At 33.1% G+C, this 18,927-nt stretch overlaps 1 protein-coding gene across 1 annotated transcript; it reads left to right on the forward strand.

Moving 5' to 3' along the window:
- The first annotated feature begins 15,256 nt into the window (after nt 1-15,256).
- LOC130854860 (latexin-like) lies at nt 15,257-18,281 on the forward strand. The gene is made up of 2 exons (XM_057737742.1): nt 15,257-15,316; nt 17,343-18,281. Exons 1-2 carry the CDS (start codon nt 15,257-15,259, stop codon nt 18,051-18,053), a joined length of 771 nt encoding a protein of 256 aa, XP_057593725.1. The 3' UTR covers nt 18,054-18,281.
- The last annotated feature ends 646 nt before the right edge of the window (nt 18,282-18,927 follow it).

Genomic DNA, 18,927 nt, shown 5'->3' on the forward strand with positions numbered 1-18,927 from the left:
ACTGTGGTTATTGCTTATTCAAACATGTAGTATACCATCTATATGTGATTATATTAGAAAGTTACCAAACCACGTATTTACAAATATACATATTATGCATTCCATATGAACAATGAATTGATATATAAGAAAATCTTATATAAATTGGAAAAAAGAATGGAAATATCTGATAAAGGGACCAATATGTAAAAGTAATTTTTTGTGTCTTCTATACTATGATAGTATTGTCCCTGGAAATGGTTTTTCATATCAGCAATTTTAGTTCTGAAAGTGAAGACTGGCCTTGGCATTAATGATATTTGATTAATGACAGAGGGAGTTATGGGACTGTTAATTCCAGTTATGACAAAAGTTAAACTTAGTTCTGTTGATGATTCATTTCCCCCAATCAATGCTTAATAACAGATGAATACATTAAGGGCAATAAGTAGTCTCAGTTTCTTATTGCTGATTGCCGTGATATTTTAAAGATTCAAATCAATAATTAAGATAATTAAGTCATTCAATGTCAACTTTCTATGCAGACATTTAAAACTATTTAAATAAATAGCTGGCATATATTCATATGACATTTGGATTACTCTGAGATACTTTGCTCTATACATGATTAGATACAATGAGGCCTAATGATATATCTACAAATATACCAAAGTAAAAGAATTTGCAGTAGGACTTCTTAAAGTTAACTTCTGAAGAGGTAGAATAAGGCATTGTTTAACTTGAATGCACAAAACTCCAGCATTTCCATTTTCATGAAACATGTTTACTCATCTCACTCTATTATCCATCACCATTCAGAGAATCGCAGGCAGCTGATAGGACACCCCGTGGTGTACTTGATCCATCTGTTCATCCATCAACCTTATGGTAACTATGCAAAATGAGAGGTTTGCCTTAGGTCATGAAACCAAAGGCAAATTCAGTCATGGCAGTTTGAAAAAAAATGTACTTTTCTTTTGACTAAATTTTTACTGAAGTTATTTGTTGCCTTTATAAAATTTTCCAACTAAAATTTGAATGACAGACCTCAAACAATTATGTCAAATCCTGTTTTACATTTAACAGTAATTTAATTGACATGAAAATAATTCAATCTATTGAATAAATATAGTAAAAATTTGTAAGAATAATATTTATACATTTTTAATGGGTAATTTGTAAGGCACTCTACGATTGTATATATAATTTTAGATGTGGGTAGGGGGATTCACACTATGTTCTGGATAATGATAACTTAAATCAATCCACTACAAGTGGTCCATCTGGTGTCTCCTTGTAACAGAACACCTCAATATTGCTTTTATCACAATTGGTCCTTAGTAGAGAATAATCTGTAAGCTGAAATATGGAATTATGCATGTTAAATTATCAAAAACCACTACAATATATCTATGTGATTAAAGTTAAAAGTGCATATATATAAAGCAAATACTTAAATTGTCTTGCAATATAATCAGGAAAAGCACACTGTCATGCTTTAATATATAGTCTTATACTTATTGAAGTCTATGTGATATAAATAACCTCAAATTCTAACTTCTATCTCCATTTATTAATAGTATTTTTCTTATTCATTCATTCCTTCAACAAGTATTATAAAACACTAATTATGAATGTTATCTTAAAATATTAGGAATACTACAAAAAATGAGATAATATTTGCCCTCAAGTTTCTAATGAGAGAGACCTAAGTAAATTGCAATTATTTAGTAATATGCAATTAAAGTGCAATATTATTAGAGCTATTATTGGCCTTAGTTCAAGAGGACAAAGGAGCCCACAGAAAGGGCATATAATTTCATTTAAATATCTAGGAAAACTTTACAGTGAAAGTGATCTCTAAGATGAAACTAAAAGAATAAGTAGGAGTTAATCACTGAGAGAAGGAAAGAGAATTCTGCATAGAAGGAATTGAATGTGTAAAGTTCTAGAGGAGATAATGAGTATGGCATCTTCAAAGAACAGCAAAATTTTGAGTAAGAAAGAGGGCAGATAACAATGGTATGAGGGTGATGCTGTGATGGTGGTAACAAGAGAGAAGTCTAGTAGCTGCGGAATCAATTTAAGTAAGAGAGAATCACTACCAGACCAAAACAGTGACAATAAGAATAAGAAGAAATGAATGGATGTTAAGCATAACTGGTTACTGATGTTCTAGGATACTGAATGGAGTTTTGCACATAATAACTTGAAATAAATAAATCACAAACAATCATCAGGTCAATAATATACTGAAAATGTACGTGGAGGTTTGGTAAACAGTGAGTCGTCTCTTAGGAATGAATTCTGAAACACGCGAAAGGTTTTGGGAAACCATTACATGTGACTGTGGGAGAGGAATGATTTTACACTTCTTATTTAACATTTTTCTTATTTTTGAGCAGCCAGTCCTCAGTGTTTTATGGAGGTGTATGACAACTAAATCAGAGATAAAGAAGGGTCACTTACTGACATTTTTAGATATCATCTGTAATTCTCAGGCAGAAAATTGAAAGGGCTCAAGGCAGACAGAAAAGCTTTAGGAAAAATATGATCAATAAGAGGTAATTTTCAGCTTCCTGTCATGGCAGTAAGAAATTGTTACACTTTTGTAGATGAAGGAAAGCCATTGTTATAGGTTGAATGTTTGTGTTTCCTCAAAATTTGTATGTTGAAACCTAATCCTTAATGTAGTGGTATTTGGAGGTTGGGACTTTGGGAGGTGATTCGTGCATAAGGGTGGAGCCCTCGCAAATGGTATTAGTACCCTTATAAAAGAGACTCCAGAGAGATCCCTTGTCCCTTCCACCATATGAATACATGGCAAAAAGACTGCTGTCTGTGAACCAGGAAGTAGGCTCTCATCAGATACTAAATTTGTGAGCACCTTGATCTTGGACTTTCCAACCTCCAGAAATGTGAGGAAAAAATTTTCCATTGTTTATAAGCCACCCAGTCTATGGTATATTGTTACAGCAGTCCAAATGGGTTAACATTGTCATTATAACTGTCTTAAAGAGAACATAAATTTGTGTGTATCTGTGTGTGTATGTTTGAGAGGGGGTGGCTTACAAGGGGAGGACACATGAAGCCAGCTTTGTGATTCATGTGTCAGGAAGATAGCAGGGTAGATATATTTGTTAATCTCTATCCAGAAAAGATATATGCTCAATTTCCTGATAAAAGCCTGAAAAAAGCTAGCAGACCCAGAGGAAAGAAATAGCTGTGTAGCATATTTAGAAAAGGAGTCAGCCTCACAGTGGCACAGGAGAAGCATAACTGTAGTACTTCTGCAGTAACAAAGAAACAAAGGAGTAGTGGATGGGCCTTTGAAACTGGTACAGTGAAACATTTTAAGTCCAAAATATAGATGCCTCTAAGAGAAAGGGAAAGGGTGCAGAGTAAATAGATTGTTGTATCTTCTATAATGGGAAAGTTTCTTCTCAAAATAAAAATCAAGAAAAGTTAGTATATACTTGCATATATGCAGTTAAATTTATACAGTTAATTTTATATAGTATATATGGTTATAATTCTTTTTTATGGAGATATAATTTGCATAAAATAAAATATAGTGACCTTAAGTGGTTGTTAATTCATTGAATTTTGAAAATTGCATAAATCCTTGTAATGTGCACATCAAATAGGGTAAAGAACAAATCTATCATCCTAGAAGATTCATTATTGTACCTTCCCATTCAAGTCTCCACACCATCCCAAAACAAACCATGGATTTGTTTTGCTTTTATTGTATTTCATATGACGTTCTGGCTTCTTTTACTATACACAACGTTTTTGAGATTCATTATATTATTGTGTTTATCTGTAGTTTCTTTTTAAAATTGTTGAGCAGTATTCTATTGTATAAATATACCACAATTTCCTTACTTTTTTGTTGATGCTTATTGGAATTATTTTTAATATTTTGGCTAGTACGAACAAGGCTACTATAAATACTCTTTTTCAGTTTTTTTTAGGGACACGTGTTTTCCTTCCATTGGGTAACACCTAATAGTTTATGTAAATGTTGAGTCATACACTAGGAGAATGATTCATTTTGAAAGAAATGTCAAGTGGTTATCCATAATTGTACCATTTAAGATTATAAATGTATGAATGTTCTGAGTGCTCCATGTCCTCAAAGACATTTTGTATTGTTAGTTTTTGTTTTGTTTTGTTTTTTTAAGGACCTTCTCCACCTATACCCTCCCACTAGTCTTTAAGTTTTTTTTTTTTTTTTAACAGATATTGTGGTATGTTTTGTTCTTTTTAAACACTTTATTGAAGCATGATTAACATACAAAATATTGAACACAGAGTGTAAATTTTCATACATTTTGATATATGTGTAACTTGTGAAACCATTACTAGAATCAAGATAATAAACATACCTATCCCCGCAAAGTTTCCTTATGCCCCTTTGTAATCTCTCATTATTCCTGTCCCTTCCTGCCCATTTCACTTAAATATTTCATTGCACTGTAGATAAGCTTATACTTTCTAGAGTATTATATAAATGTAATCATACAACTTATATTTTCTAGAGTATTATATATAAATGTAATCATACAATCATACAATTTAAACAAAATTTACACTTTCTAGAGTTTTATATAAGTGTAATTATACAAATTTATACAAGTTTTGTATAAATGCAATCAACTTTCTGCCTGACTTCTTTCTACCAACACACTGTTTTTGAGAGTCGTCTGTGTTGTTGTGTATATAAATAGTTCATTCATTTTTGTTGGTGAGTAGTATTCCACCGTGTGGATATACTACCTTTAATCTCTTCATTTGTTTGTGGGCATTTAAATTTTTTTTCTCATTTTTCACCTTTGCAAAAGTACCATAAACATTTGTGGAAAATTATTTTAAGGACGTTTGCTTTCTTTTATCTTGAGTCTATACACATATTCTATATGTATGTTTAACATTTAAAAAAACTATTCCATAGAAGTTGTACCATTTTACATTCCCACCAGCAGTGTGTTAAAGATCAAATTGCTCCACATCCTCTCCAACATTTGGTATGGTCCATCTATTTAATTTTAGCCATTATAATAAGTGTACAACATAATTTCATTGTGATTTTAATTTGCATTTTCCTAATAACCAGTGATGGTGAGCATCTTTTCTCTAAATTTAATTATTAGTTTGAATATACTTTATAGATTCATTAAGATTTTCTATTTTCAAAATTATGTTGTCTATGAAAAGAGGTTGCTTTGCTTTTTTAAAAAAATCATGTTGATATCTAATTGATATGAAAGAAATTCACCCATTTGAAGAGCACAGTTCAGTTTTTTTGTCTATTCACAACATAATTTTAGAACATTTTTATCACCCCCAAAAGAAGCCCTGTACCCATTAATGAGTTACTCTCCATTCCCTCCTGCCTACCCCTACAAAAGGCACTAGGCAAGAAGTAAATTAATTTATGTCTCTATAGATCTGTCTATTCTGAACAGTTCATACAGATGGATTAATACAATATATGGCCATTTGTGGGTGGCTTTTTTTCTGCTTAGCATAGGCTACAAATTTTCATCAGTTTTCATTATTATTGCCAAATAATATTCCATTGTGTTCATAAATCACATGTTATTTATCTACTCATTAGTTGATTAACGTTTGGGTTCTTTCTACATTTTGGCTATCATGAATAATGCAGCTAAAAACACTTGTGTATAAGTGATCCTTTTTCTTTTATTTGTGGAAGAGTTTTGGAAGGATTTGCATTAATTATTCCTTAAATATTTGGTAGAATTTACAAGTGAAGCCATCTGAGTCTGGGCTTTTTTTTTTTTTTTTTTTTTTTTTTGATTGGACAGTGTAAAAGTAAAGATTTCAAATAGTCTTGGGCTGAGATCTTCATTTGGGTACCTCATGCTATATGGCCTAGTACTTCATTTTCCCATTGGTGAAATGTTAATGATGATATTTCTCATTGGTAAGGTATGCATGAAATTAACATGAAAAAAAATAAGTAACATAGTGGAGGTGGCTGGCATGTATTCAATAAGTACCTAATACATTATAGTTATTATTGTTATATATTTTACTTGAGAAACAAACTGTTAAAGTATTTTTTTTAAGTATGGAACTTTATACAACACAATGCTGTACTTAAATGGATTTCCTTGGCCTAAGAATATAAAGAAGGCTCATTTAGTAGGTAAATTTGCAAGTGAAGGGGAGGTTAGAACACATTTTATATGTTGGAATACATTTCAGCAAGCATATACATGATATCACTTAAAAATTATACAAGAATATAATTTCAGGAAATTTGATTTTCAAGCACTAAAAATGCATGTTTCCTTTCTTACTGACCTTTTATGAGAATTTTTCTAGTTCCTAACTTAGAGTAGCCTTAGGCTGAACAGAAATCAATAAATAGGTTACTCATAACTATTTTCTAAACTTCTATCTGCAGTATGTAAAACTACTGTATGAAAAATGCATCTTAGAAAAGAGCAGGTGTGCATATTAATCTAAATTATTTAAGCTAGTTTTTCAAGTCCATTTATTTGCTACTTCTTTATTACTTTATGTTTTACATCCTACCAAAGGGCAAAAAGTGTCTATAGGGAGATTTTCTTGGAGCCTGATATGTGGGGAAATAGCATGAAAAACCAAAAATACTTTACTCATTCAGTTGTGTATGTGACATGACTCCTAATAGTATTGGAACAAAATCAATTTCTGTATTCTCATCTTGTCTAGTGTGATTTTCTTTAACACCAGTTTGCTTTTTGTACCATATTTAAAAATCCTAAAACATAAACAAATCCTGCTCTTTATATTCACTTGTGCAACTACTGAATTTGTATTTGTGTTTACCACATAAATATATTTTTCTTTGTTCAGTATTATGTAAATGAAATGACTTCCAAAAAGATAAATAATGACCTACTCAAATTATGCACATGAAATTATTCAGTATTCACTTTAATTAATTAAACCATCTTATCAATAGGAGGCTGACATCTAAATATTTAAAAAAAATAAAACCAAAATTAAACGACGGAGTAATTTGTTACAACTTTATGTGCAGACAAGTTGCCCTGAGGTCAGTGAATAAAGATCTGAATCTCATGCTTAGAATATATTTAAGTGATTTATTGGACTCACTGTTCTAAGCCATTACTGATTGCAAATATTTGATAATTTTGAATTAAAACATTATCAAAATTTAACTCCTGGTCCCTCAAGTTTAGGTATCCTGACTTTTGGACACTTTACAAACTGTAACTTGAATAATACATACTGGAAGTTTTGCATACATACTTTTAACTTTAAAGATCTATTTTCTAATCAAGAGCTGTATTTGAGCATATTTACTTTTAATATCAAGTCTATTTAAGATGACCTTTTCTTCTTCATCATTATCATATAAAAGAGTTACATCTTGTCATTTAAGTGCAAAATTGTTTAGCCTTTGGTTTTTGTTTTTTTTAAAGAGTACAGAACATTGATTTTAAATGGCAGATAGCTAAATGTTTAACCTTCACAGAAGTGGAAAAATAGAGTCTGATGATTTTTTTTTCCTATCCATAAATAATTTCTATGATGACTAAATAATTTCCCCTTATGATATACAAAAAAACCCCACAGATTAGTTTTAAATACCTATTTAGTTGCACAATGTTGCACAGTTTAAAAGTTTAGGTAGTGTTTGTAGATATAGGCACCAACTTGAAATAATAAGATAAACTATTCAAAACCTTAAATCTTTCATAAACAATATAATGCACAAAATTGTGCAATTTAAACCAAATATTTGTAAAAATGAAATAAATATAGGATATTTATTTTGAGTGCTAGGACTCTCAATTTTTCTGTTCAAATGCCCAACTTTACCAAACTTCCGCACTAATCCCTCCACAAAGATAGAGAGCTCATCGTGAATGCCCTCGTCTAGATGATTGTCTGTATATCTGCTCCCTGCCTGATTCTGTTTCTCTTACTCCACACTGTCCCCGTAAACCTCATTCCTCTATCCATATTCAAGATGCAGCCTCTTTTACTTTGCAAACCTTGCATTCATCACTTAATCTTTTAATAATTTTAATTTAAGAACACTTAAGAGTTTGCAAAGAAATATCTGATTGTTTCTTTTATTATTTTCATGGAAGTTTCATGTGAGAGGCCCTGAAAAGCATTTTCCACTGTATGCTTTACATGAACTTAACCTCCAACTTTCTCTCCAGCTCTCTTGTTAAACAAAAATGCCTAATAAAATGGCTCCTAAGCCCCAAGAAAAATGTCCTTTTCTGAGAACTGTTTTTGCCCAGAAGTTCATGAAACTACCTGGACTTTTGCTGCGAAGACTCTGTACAAACTTGTCTTTCCGTCCCCAAGGTAGAACACTCCTTGAAAAAGACACTTATTTCCCTTGATCAAACATTAGTTAGACTCCTCTAAGCCCTCTTTTCAACTGGCTTTCAACCTTGGGCTGTGGCGTTCATCCCTGTGGTGCCTGCATCGTACAGCTGTAGCAAGAATCCTACTAAGTTTGTTTAGGAAGAATTCCCCAGCACAGACATCTGATCATCCTCAATATCTGATCACCCTGGCCTACCTTCAGTAAGAATCCTGTTAAGTCAGTTTAGCAAGAAATATCCCCACTCTTGATGTCTCCTCCTCAGAATTTTCTATCCACTGATTCTCATCCCTCCAACCTGCTCCTTCACTATAAATGCTCCCTTGTTCTGGTTGTATTTGGAATTGAGCCAGTTCCATATTGAGGTTTCTGTTCCGTAATTGCAATAGTTCCTAAATAAAATCTATTTTTACCACTTTATGAACTATTGAGTTCTAGTTTTTCTTTAACAGCCTCAGAGTTATTCTCATGTTGCATTTTTTAGATTAGAAGTTTATGCTTAACAGTGCTCTGGTTAATATTCTTTTATGCTTATGACAGGGTTACTATTGCTCTGAGAATGTTGAGTGACTCCATTTTCATTGGTTCTTGTGTACAACATTCAAAATTCATTGCCTTTGTTACAAAGGTCTAAAATAACTAATTTGTAACTAGTACTGACATTTTCTTAACCTCAGTTAGCAATGGACTTTATTTATATATTTCATTTGAAAATAAAATAAAATTATAAGCAATTTAAATAATGGAAATTTTATATCAAGAGAATACAATGATTCTCTGTGTAAGGTAATAGTTAAAAGCTCCTAGGAACCCTCTTTTTAATGTGCAAGCATGTACTTTGAGAACTGTATAATAATCTTCAGCAAATACAATTTACATAAAAATTAACATGGCGGACAAGTTCATAAAACTTCTGAATATCTTTTCTTGCTTTTAAGAGTATTTATGGGGAGGGTGAAGGAGATTAAAGCATAAGAGCAATTTCCTATTTATTTTAGGGACCTTAAAGATTAAGATGTCCAGTGATCTGTCAAGACCATTCAACTATTTGGAAAGTAGAGACTAGAAAGCATTACTTCAGACAGAGGGAAAAAATATTTCTCAGACTTATCAGTGAAATAAATTGGAGGAATTGGTAAATAAATGATAAATTAACTATAAAAGATAATACTGTTTATTAATTCTATTTTATACAATAATTGGGCTTTACATATGGTTTCCTTAATATTACAGCCACCAGATTTCTTCATTTATTGAAAGAACAAAATTTGTTGTTACATGCTGAGACATTAAAAAGAATAAACAATCAGGGTTATAAAAATTGCATGTCTGTATATGTATGCATGTGCTAATCCATAATCTTTTATTATGTCTATTGGAAATGCAAGTAATTTTTCATTATTAAGAAAAATATAAATCTCTATTCCAGCAACACACTGATGACTGTCATCAATCTCAGTGGCCCAAGGAAGAGCACTTACCCTTGTAAGTCAATTTATAGTTCAATTTAAGTATAAAATCAATTCCCCAAACTCTGAATGCTTTGTTCATATAAATACAAACTGGGTTCATTTATCATAAAGGACTAAGAATTCAGAGAACTTAAAAGATTTTTTTTAATTTAAAATTGAAATGTAGTTAAAGATTTATATACATCCTAAAGTTTCTACAAATCTAAGGCCACCTTAAAAACTGAAGGTTTTCCATGGAAGATGCCTTAGAGGACTGGGGCAGGGAGGGAGTGGGGGACTCGAGGGAGGGGAGTCAAGGAAGGGAGGGAATACGGGGATATGTGTATAAAAACAGATGATTGAACTCAGTGTACCCCCAAAAAATAATAAATAAAAATTAATTAATTAATTAATTAATTAAACAAAAAACTGAAGGTTTTATATAAAAATCTATTTAAATGAGTACATTTTTAAAATGTAAATGGATTAAATGCTCCAACCAAAAGACACAGACTGGCTGAATGGATACAAAAACAAGACCCTTCTGTATGCTGCCTACAAGAAACCCACTTCAGACCAAGGGATACATATAGACTGAAAGGAAAGGGATGGAAAAAGATATTCCATGCAAATGGAAGTCAAAAGAAAGCTGGAGTAGCAATACTCATATCAGACAAATTAGACTTGAAAGTAAAGACTATTAAAAGAGGCAAGGAAGGACACTACATAATGATCAAAGGATCCATTCAAGAAGAACATATCACAATGGTAAATATCTATGCCCCCAATATAGGAGCACCTCAATACATAAGGCAAATGCTAACAGCCATAAAAGGGGATATCGACAGTAACACAATAATAGTGGGAGGCTTGAACACCCCACTTACATCAATGGACAGATCATCCAAACAGAAAATCAATAAAGACACACAAGCTTTAAATGACACACTAGACCATCTCGACTTAATTGATATTTATAGGACATTCCATCCAAAAACGACAGACTACACTTTCTTCTCAAGTGCATACGGAACATTTTCCAGGATAGATCACATCTTGGGTCACAAGTCAAACCTCAGCAAATTCAAGAAAATTGAAATCATATCAAGCATCTTCTCAGACCACAATGCCATGAGACTAGATATCAATTACAGGAAAAAAACTGCAAAAAATACAAACAAATGGAGGCTAAACAATTCACTCTTAAACAACCAAGGAATCACTAAAGAAATCAAAGAGGAAATCAAAATATCTAGAAACAAATGACAACAAAAACACAACAACCCAAAACCTATGGGATACAGCAAAAGCAGTTCTAAGAGGGAATTTTATAGCAATACAGTCCTACCTTAAGAAACAAGAAAATGATCAAATAAACAACCTAACCTTACACCTCAAACAATTAGAGAAAGAAGAACAAAGAAACCCCAAAGTGAGCAGAGGGAAAGAAATCATAAAGATCACAGCAGAAATAAATGAAAAAGAAAGGAAAGAAACCATAAGAAAAATAAATAAAACTAAAAGCTGGTTCTTTGAGAAGATTAACAAATTGATAAACCATTAACCAGACTCATCAAGAAAAAAAGGGAGAAGATGCAAATCAGCAGAATTAGAAATGAAAAAGGAGAAGTAACAACGGACACCTCAGAAATACAAAACATCATGAGAGACTACTACAAGCAACTATATGCCAATCAATTGGATAACCTGGAAGAAATGGATACATTCTTAGAAAAATACAATCTTCCAAGACTGAACCAGGAAGAAATAGAAACCATGAACAGACCAATCACAAGTACAGAAATTGAGGCAGTGATTAAAAATCTCCCAACACACAAAAGCCCAGGACCAGATGGGTTCACGGGCGAATTCTATCAAACATTTCGAGAAGAGTTAACACCTATCCTTCTCAAACTCTTCCAAAATATTGCAGAAGGCGGAGCACTCCCAAACTCATTCTATGAGGCTACCATCACCCTGATACCAAAACCAGGCAAAGATGTCACAAAAAAGAAAACTACAGACCAATATCACTGATGAATATAGATGCAAAAATCCTCAACAAAATACTAGCTAACAGACTCCAACAGCACATTAAAAAAATCATCCATCGTGATCAAGTGGGGTTTATCCCTGGGATGCAAGGATTCTTCAATATACGCAAATCAATCAACGTGATACATCATATCAACAAATTGAAGGATAAAAACCATATGATCATTTCAATAGATGCAGAAAAAGCTTTTGACAAAGTTCAACATCCATTTATGATAAAAGCTCTCCAGAAAATGGGCATAGAAGGAAATTACCTCAACATAATAAAAGCCATATATGAAAAACCAAAAGCCAACATCTTTCTCAATGGGGAAAAACTGAAAGAATTCCCTCTAAGAACAGGAACAAGACAAGGGTGTCCACTCTCACCACTACTATTCAACATAGTTTTGGCAGTTTTAGCCACAGCAATCAGAGAAGAAAAAGAAATCAAAGGAATCCAAATTGAAAAAGAAGAAGTAAAATTGTCACTCTTTGCAGATGACATGATATTATATATAGAAAACCCTAAAGACTCTACCAGAAAACTGCTAGCACTCATTGATGAGTTTAGTAAAGTAGCAGGATACAAAATGAAGGCCCAGAAATCTCTTGCATTCCTATACACGAACAATGGAAGAGCAGAAAGAGAAATTAAGGAAACTCTCCCATTCACCATTGCAACAAAAAGAATCAAATACCTAGGAATAAACCTGCCTAAGGAGGCAAAAGATCTGTATGCAGAAAACTTTAAGATATTGATGAAAGAAATCAAAGACGACACAAACAGATGGAGGGACATACCATGTTCCTGGATTGGAAGAATCAACATCGTGAAAATGTCTGTACTACCCAAAGCAATCCCGATCAAATTACCAATGGCATTTTTCACAGAACTAGAGCAAGAAATCTTACGATTTGTATGGAAACACAAAAGACCCCGAATAGCCAAAGCAATCTTGAGAAGGAAAAATAGAGTTGGTGGAATCAGGCTTCCTGACTTCAAACTATACTACAAGGCCATAGTGATCAAGACAGTATGGTACTGGCACAAAAATAGAAAGGAAGATCAATGGAATAGAATAGAGAACTCAGAAGTAAGCCCAAACACATATGGGCACCTTATCTTTGACAAAGGAGGCACGAGTATACAATGGAAAAAAGACAGCCTCTTCAATAAGTGGTGCTGGGAAAATTGGACAGCTACATGTAAAAGAATGAAATTAGAACACTTCCTAACACCATACACAAAAATAAACTCCAAATGGATTAAAGACCTACATATAAGGCCAGACACTATCAAACTCCTAGAGGAAAACATAGGCAGAACACTCTATGACATCCATCAAAGCAAGATCCTTTTTGACCCACCTCCTAGAATCAGGGAAATAAAAATCAAGAATAAACAAATGGGATCTCATGAAACTTAAAAGCTTTTGCACAGCAAGAGAAACCATAAACAAGACTAAAAGGCAACCCTCAGAATGGGAAAAAATAATTGCCTATGAAACAACGGACAAAGGATTAACCTCCAAAATACACAAGCAGCTCATGAAGCTTCATACCAAAAAAGCAAATAACCCAATCCACAAATGGGCAGAAGACCTAAATAGACATTTCTCCAAAGAAGACATCCAGATGGCCAACAAACACATGAAAAGATGCTCAACATCACTCATCATCAGAGAAATGCAAGTCAAAGCCACAATGAGGTATCACCTCACACCAATCAGAATGGCCATCATCACAAAATCTGGAAACCACAAATGTTGGAGAGGGTGTGGAGAAAAGGGAACCCTCCTGCACTGTTGGTGGGACTGTAAGTTGGTACAGCCACTATGGAAAAGAATTTGGAGGTTCCTTCAAAAACTACAAATAGAACTACCCTATGATCCAGTAATCCCACTCCTGGGCATATACCCAAAGAAAACCATAATCCCAAAAGAAACATGTACCATAATGTTTATTGCAGCACTATTTACAATAGCCAGGACATGGAAGCAACCGAAATGCCCATCAACAAATGAATGGATACAGAAGATGTGGCATATATATACAATGGAATATTACTCAGCTATAAAAAGGGATGAGATGGAGCCATATGTAATGAGGTGGATAGAACTACAATCTGTCATACAGAGTGAAGTAAGTCAGAAAGAGAAGGACAAATATGGTATGCTAACTCACATATACGGAATCTAAACATGGTACTGATGAACTCAGTGACAAGAACAGGGATGCAGATACAGAGAATGGACTGGAGAACTCGAGGTATGGGAGGGGGCGGGGGGTGAAGGGGAAACTGAGACGAAGCGAGAGAGTAGCACAGACATATATATACTACCAACTGTAAAATAGTCAGTGGGAAGTTGTTGTATAACAAAGGGAGTCCAACTCGAGGATGGAAGATGCCTTAGAGGACGGGGGCGGGGAGGGTGGGGGGGACTCGAGGTGGGGGGAGTCAAGGAAGGGAGGGAATACGGGGATATGTGTATAAAAACAGATGATTGAACCTGGTGTACCCCCAAAATAATTAAAAAAATAAAAAAAATGAGTACGTTTATACCTGTATGTTCTGGATTTGGTTAGTTTACTATTTTCATAGTTTGTTCACTGAGGTCAGTTGTTTTGTTTTGTTCATTTTTCCCAAACCAGCATATAGTCTCACTTCATCTTTACCTGCAAGCACCTAGTTTGCTTTCTAAAGTAATAGCTATTTAGTAAATATTAAATAAGTGACTGAATAAAGAATCTACCAAAAATTGACAAATTTCATGAATTTACTTTGTCAACAAACATGTACTGCACATTTGCCAAATATTAAGTACTGTCCTAGGCAACAAAGATTCAATATAAATATAATTTATTTAAAAAATAATACAAATTTAATGATTATAATAATAAATGCATATAACCTAATATTGTGACTGTGGTGATAAATGAGAGGTTATTGCTGGATATTTGAAGCGTGGTATGCAATATAACTTGGCATGCAGGAAGAGGGAAAGTTTATCTTAAGAAGTAAAACAGAAGCCAAATCTCAGAAAATCTTAGTTTGGACTCCTTTTCACAAAGAGATACAAAACAAAAACATCCTATTTTGTTACACTTGAAACTCTTAGTGTGAGTCATTTCATGGAAGAAAAAGAGCACTAGGCACTGACATTACCTACTGTATGTGCTCTTCATGTTTTAAATTAGAATTGACGCATATAGAATTCCCATTTGCAAAAAAACGGTGAACGTGTCACCTTTGCCTACATATAGTGTTTTTTTTTTCATGGAGAATACCAAGAATGAGATTCAGCATAATAAAGGAAGTAGGATGGAAAATGAGGCTTATTTTGATGCAGACCATACTGTATTATCCTAGGGCTAGGTGATGCCCTGTAAAGCTCATTGAATGCAAGGTCAGGAGCTCTTTCTTGGCAGTGTGACCGTGGGTGCAACACTAGCTTTTCTGGTATGTCACTGCATTTTTAGGAAAATGAGAATGCTAAACTAAGTGATGCATCCTAGGCAAATTACATAACACCTTTTGCTTCATTTGTCATCTGAAAAATGGGAATAATTGTAGTACCTGCCTCTTAATGTTTTTGTGAGAACTAAGTGAGATAGTACGACTTAAAATAGACTTAGGAAAGTGCTAAGCATCTAATAATTTCTCAATAAAAGTATTATCATTGATAATTCAAAATTTATGGTACCTATTAATATCCAAAGAAAATAAAAATATCTTTGACTTTCAAATTCAATATTTGTTAAATTTTTGTTCAGGTGACAACTTTTATTCACAGTCTTGGAGGGATTCAGATTGCATGCCCCTGCCAAATTAGTTCCTCTGTCTGCAAAGTCTGTTCTATCTGTGGATTTTTTTTTACTATACTTCAGTGATTTTAAGAGTACATTGTGAAAACTGACTCACTATGAAAGAATAAAAGCCTTTCCTACATCTTTTCCCACACAAATGCTCTAAAATGAAAGTAAATAGTAGCAGTACTGTAAATAAGAAAAGTACCATTAATAGAGCAGAAATTTTAGGGAATTATAAAAAAGGCAGTTGGAATTGAATACAATCTCTAGAGAAGTAGACTAGAAAAAAAAAATCAGTTTTCAAAACATTAGAACAGGACTTCTGTATAGTTAAGATGTGTGGTCCAAGATCAGAGTCAACTGATCCAAAGCCTAAGAAAAGTCCCAGGAAATTGTCAGTACAGATTATTTTTGGCAAAATATTCAGAGAAGAAAGATCTCTTCCAGTCTTTTGAAGATCAGTCAGCTCCAGGGTTTCCCTACCAGATAAAACATGTTCAAGAGTGTGAGAGGCAAAGCTCTGTCCCAGGTACCTAGGAAACCAGGTAGTATGGGGGACCATCCTTTAAACAAGCTATTGTACTTCTAATTCAGCAACATAGGGGGTTGGCCCCACCACTGAAATCCTAGCCAGCATGTTAAGTAAAGAAAAAAAAAAAAAAAAAAGAAATACTAGAGGAAAATATTAAATTAGTATTCACACCTAACATTAACATAAATATTTTAAAAATGAAGGAAAACAGTGGATTAGAAAGTTCATTACATTTGCTAGGTATGCCATTTAAAAAAGAAAATCACTTGAAATTTACATTCTAGCAACAAATAGTAAGAAAAATATAGTTTTTAAATTATCATTTTAACCACTAAGAAATGGTAGTTTCTTTATACCACCATTTATGAAAGATGTGCAAGAACTTTGTAAAGAAATTTTTTTAAATATAATGAAAACAATACATATAAAACTATATATGTTGGTATTTAACAAGATGATATTTCATAAATTTTCTCCAAATGTATCAAGTTTACTCAACTCCAATTAAAATCCTGACTTAACTTTTCAAGAAATTAGTTTATTAAAATTATTTGGAAAAGCAAAGTCTATATAATAAGGAAGAAAATGTTCAGAAGAAAAAAACTCTGTAGGGAAAATTATCTTGTCATATAACAAGCTTATTGTGAAGTTATAGTACTTAGGAAAATATGACATTGGTGTGTGTGTGTATATATATATATATATATATATATATATACACACAGACCAATGGAACACAGTCCAGAGCAGAACATGTGACAGACAGAGTTACTAGGGAAAATGGTAAGTAAAGCTGGACTATTAAAAGTATTGCAATTGGTCATTTATAAAGAAAAACATAAAACTGAATTATTTCAAACCATTCACACAAACAAATTTTGGAAGAAATAATGGAATGATCTAAATGTCAAAAGAAAAATGTTTCTTTAGAGAATTTTCTTCTAGCCACTACCTTACATGTTTAGGTTACCTGTACCAATAGGATTTTCTTCTCAGAGACTTAAAATTGGGCTGGAAGCAGACATCTGGATTACTGATTGATGGTAATAGTAAAAATAAAGCCTGTGAATAAAGGGCCAAATGTCTGTTTAATTACACCCTTAGGGTTTTCATATTTTCTATTTTCCTGAAGCATGTCATTTAGTTCATCATTGAATTTAGACATGAGCCCAGCCGCTGCTCACCAAGAATAGAAATCCCTCCGACCCACTATCCTGCCTCCAGGGCAGCCTTGGTGGTAGAGAGCTGCATCAACCAGCAGGGGACCCCCCACAAGGTGTTTCTGGTGCAGACAGTCAAACAAGCCAGCCTAGAGGATACTCCAGGAAGAGGACATAAGTATCGCCTTAAATTTTCTGTGGAAGAAATTATCCAAAAAGAAGTTACAATGAATTGCACAGCTGAAGTACTGTACCCTCCAATGGGACAAGACACTGCAACAGAAGTCAATTTCACATTTGAAGGAGAAATTGGAAAGAACCCAGATGAGGAAAATAACACATTTTATCAAAGACTGAAGTCTACGAAGGAACCACTAGAAGCACAAAATATTCCAGACAGTTTTGGAAATGTGCCTCCGGAAATGAAGCCAGTTCAGCATTTAGCCTGGGTTGCCTGTGGTTATATAATATGGCAAAATTCTACTGAAAATACATGGTATAAAATGGCAAAAATTCAAACTGTCAAGCAAGTGCAAAGAAATGATGACTTCATTGAGTTAGACTACACCATTCTACTTCATGACATTGCATCTCAGGAGATTATTCCTTGGCAAATGCAAGTTCTCTGGCATCCACAATATGGTACTAAAGTAAAACATAATAGCTGTCTGCCAAAGGAAGCACAATTGGAATAAATGAAGACCATAACATTTGATGATGTATAAACATGCTTATTAATGATGTGTCTACCAGTCTTCATTGATATCTAACTTAAAGGGTCAGGCAAATCCCCAAAATGTCACTTTGTATCAATGGCCTGAACTACAGAACTATATAGCTTCCGTAATAAAGAACATCACAGTGTAAAAGTGTCTCATCAACAGTAACAGTGCTATGTATATCCCCTAATAAAAAGCTTTAAATTTCAAAAAAAATAAAAAATAAAAAATAAAAAAAATTCATCATTGAATTTAGAGTTCTTCGGACACAAACCCCAAAATTGCTTTTCATTTGAACTAGTGTGTGTGGATTTTTATCTTTGGATTCATTCATTTATGACATATTTTATCCCCACATTCTCAGTAGTATAGTAGCATAAGAAAAGAAGCCCATAATTTTAACCACAAGAAGCAAAACAAATTTGTCCTGAAAATCAGCATAGTTCTAACAAGTGCATTTAGCTGCTCTGATGTTTCAGTGCATATATTTTAGTAATAAACTACCTGCTTAGTAATATTTCTGTTTAAGGTCAAAACAATACATTGAATTTAACCTGTTCAAGACCATAAATTGTTCTTTCAGTTATTATGGCTTTTAGTATATTTTCCATGTTGGTTTTTCTTTAAAATTGATATTATTAAAATTATTTCAAATCATAATGCAAACAGAAAAGTATTGCATAAAGAAAGTATTTCTTATTGAATCAGCTTCTTTTTATTTTCTGAGGGTTATTTTCCATAAAAATTTACATACCCTGAATGAATTACTGAATAAATTGTGGAGTGTAACATCAGATTTGCATTTATCTTTTAAGTGTTTCATTGATTAAATATTGCATATTTAATAATG

This window comes from Hippopotamus amphibius, chromosome 6 (assembly GCF_030028045.1).
Source record: "Hippopotamus amphibius kiboko isolate mHipAmp2 chromosome 6, mHipAmp2.hap2, whole genome shotgun sequence".
In the NCBI taxonomy this organism is placed as follows: Eukaryota; Metazoa; Chordata; class Mammalia; order Artiodactyla; family Hippopotamidae; genus Hippopotamus; species Hippopotamus amphibius.

What these genes read in the sequence shown, in the direction of transcription:
- LOC130854860 (XM_057737742.1), top strand. Translation starts at nt 15,257, where the DNA reads ATGCAAGGTCAGGAGCTCTTTCTTGGCAGTGTGACCGTGGGTGCAACA. An exon ending in GTGCAACACTAGCTTTTCTG is followed by an intron (nt 15,317 to 17,342) that starts GTATGTCACTGC and finishes CATGTCATTTAG; the next exon opens with TTCATCATTGAATTTAGACA.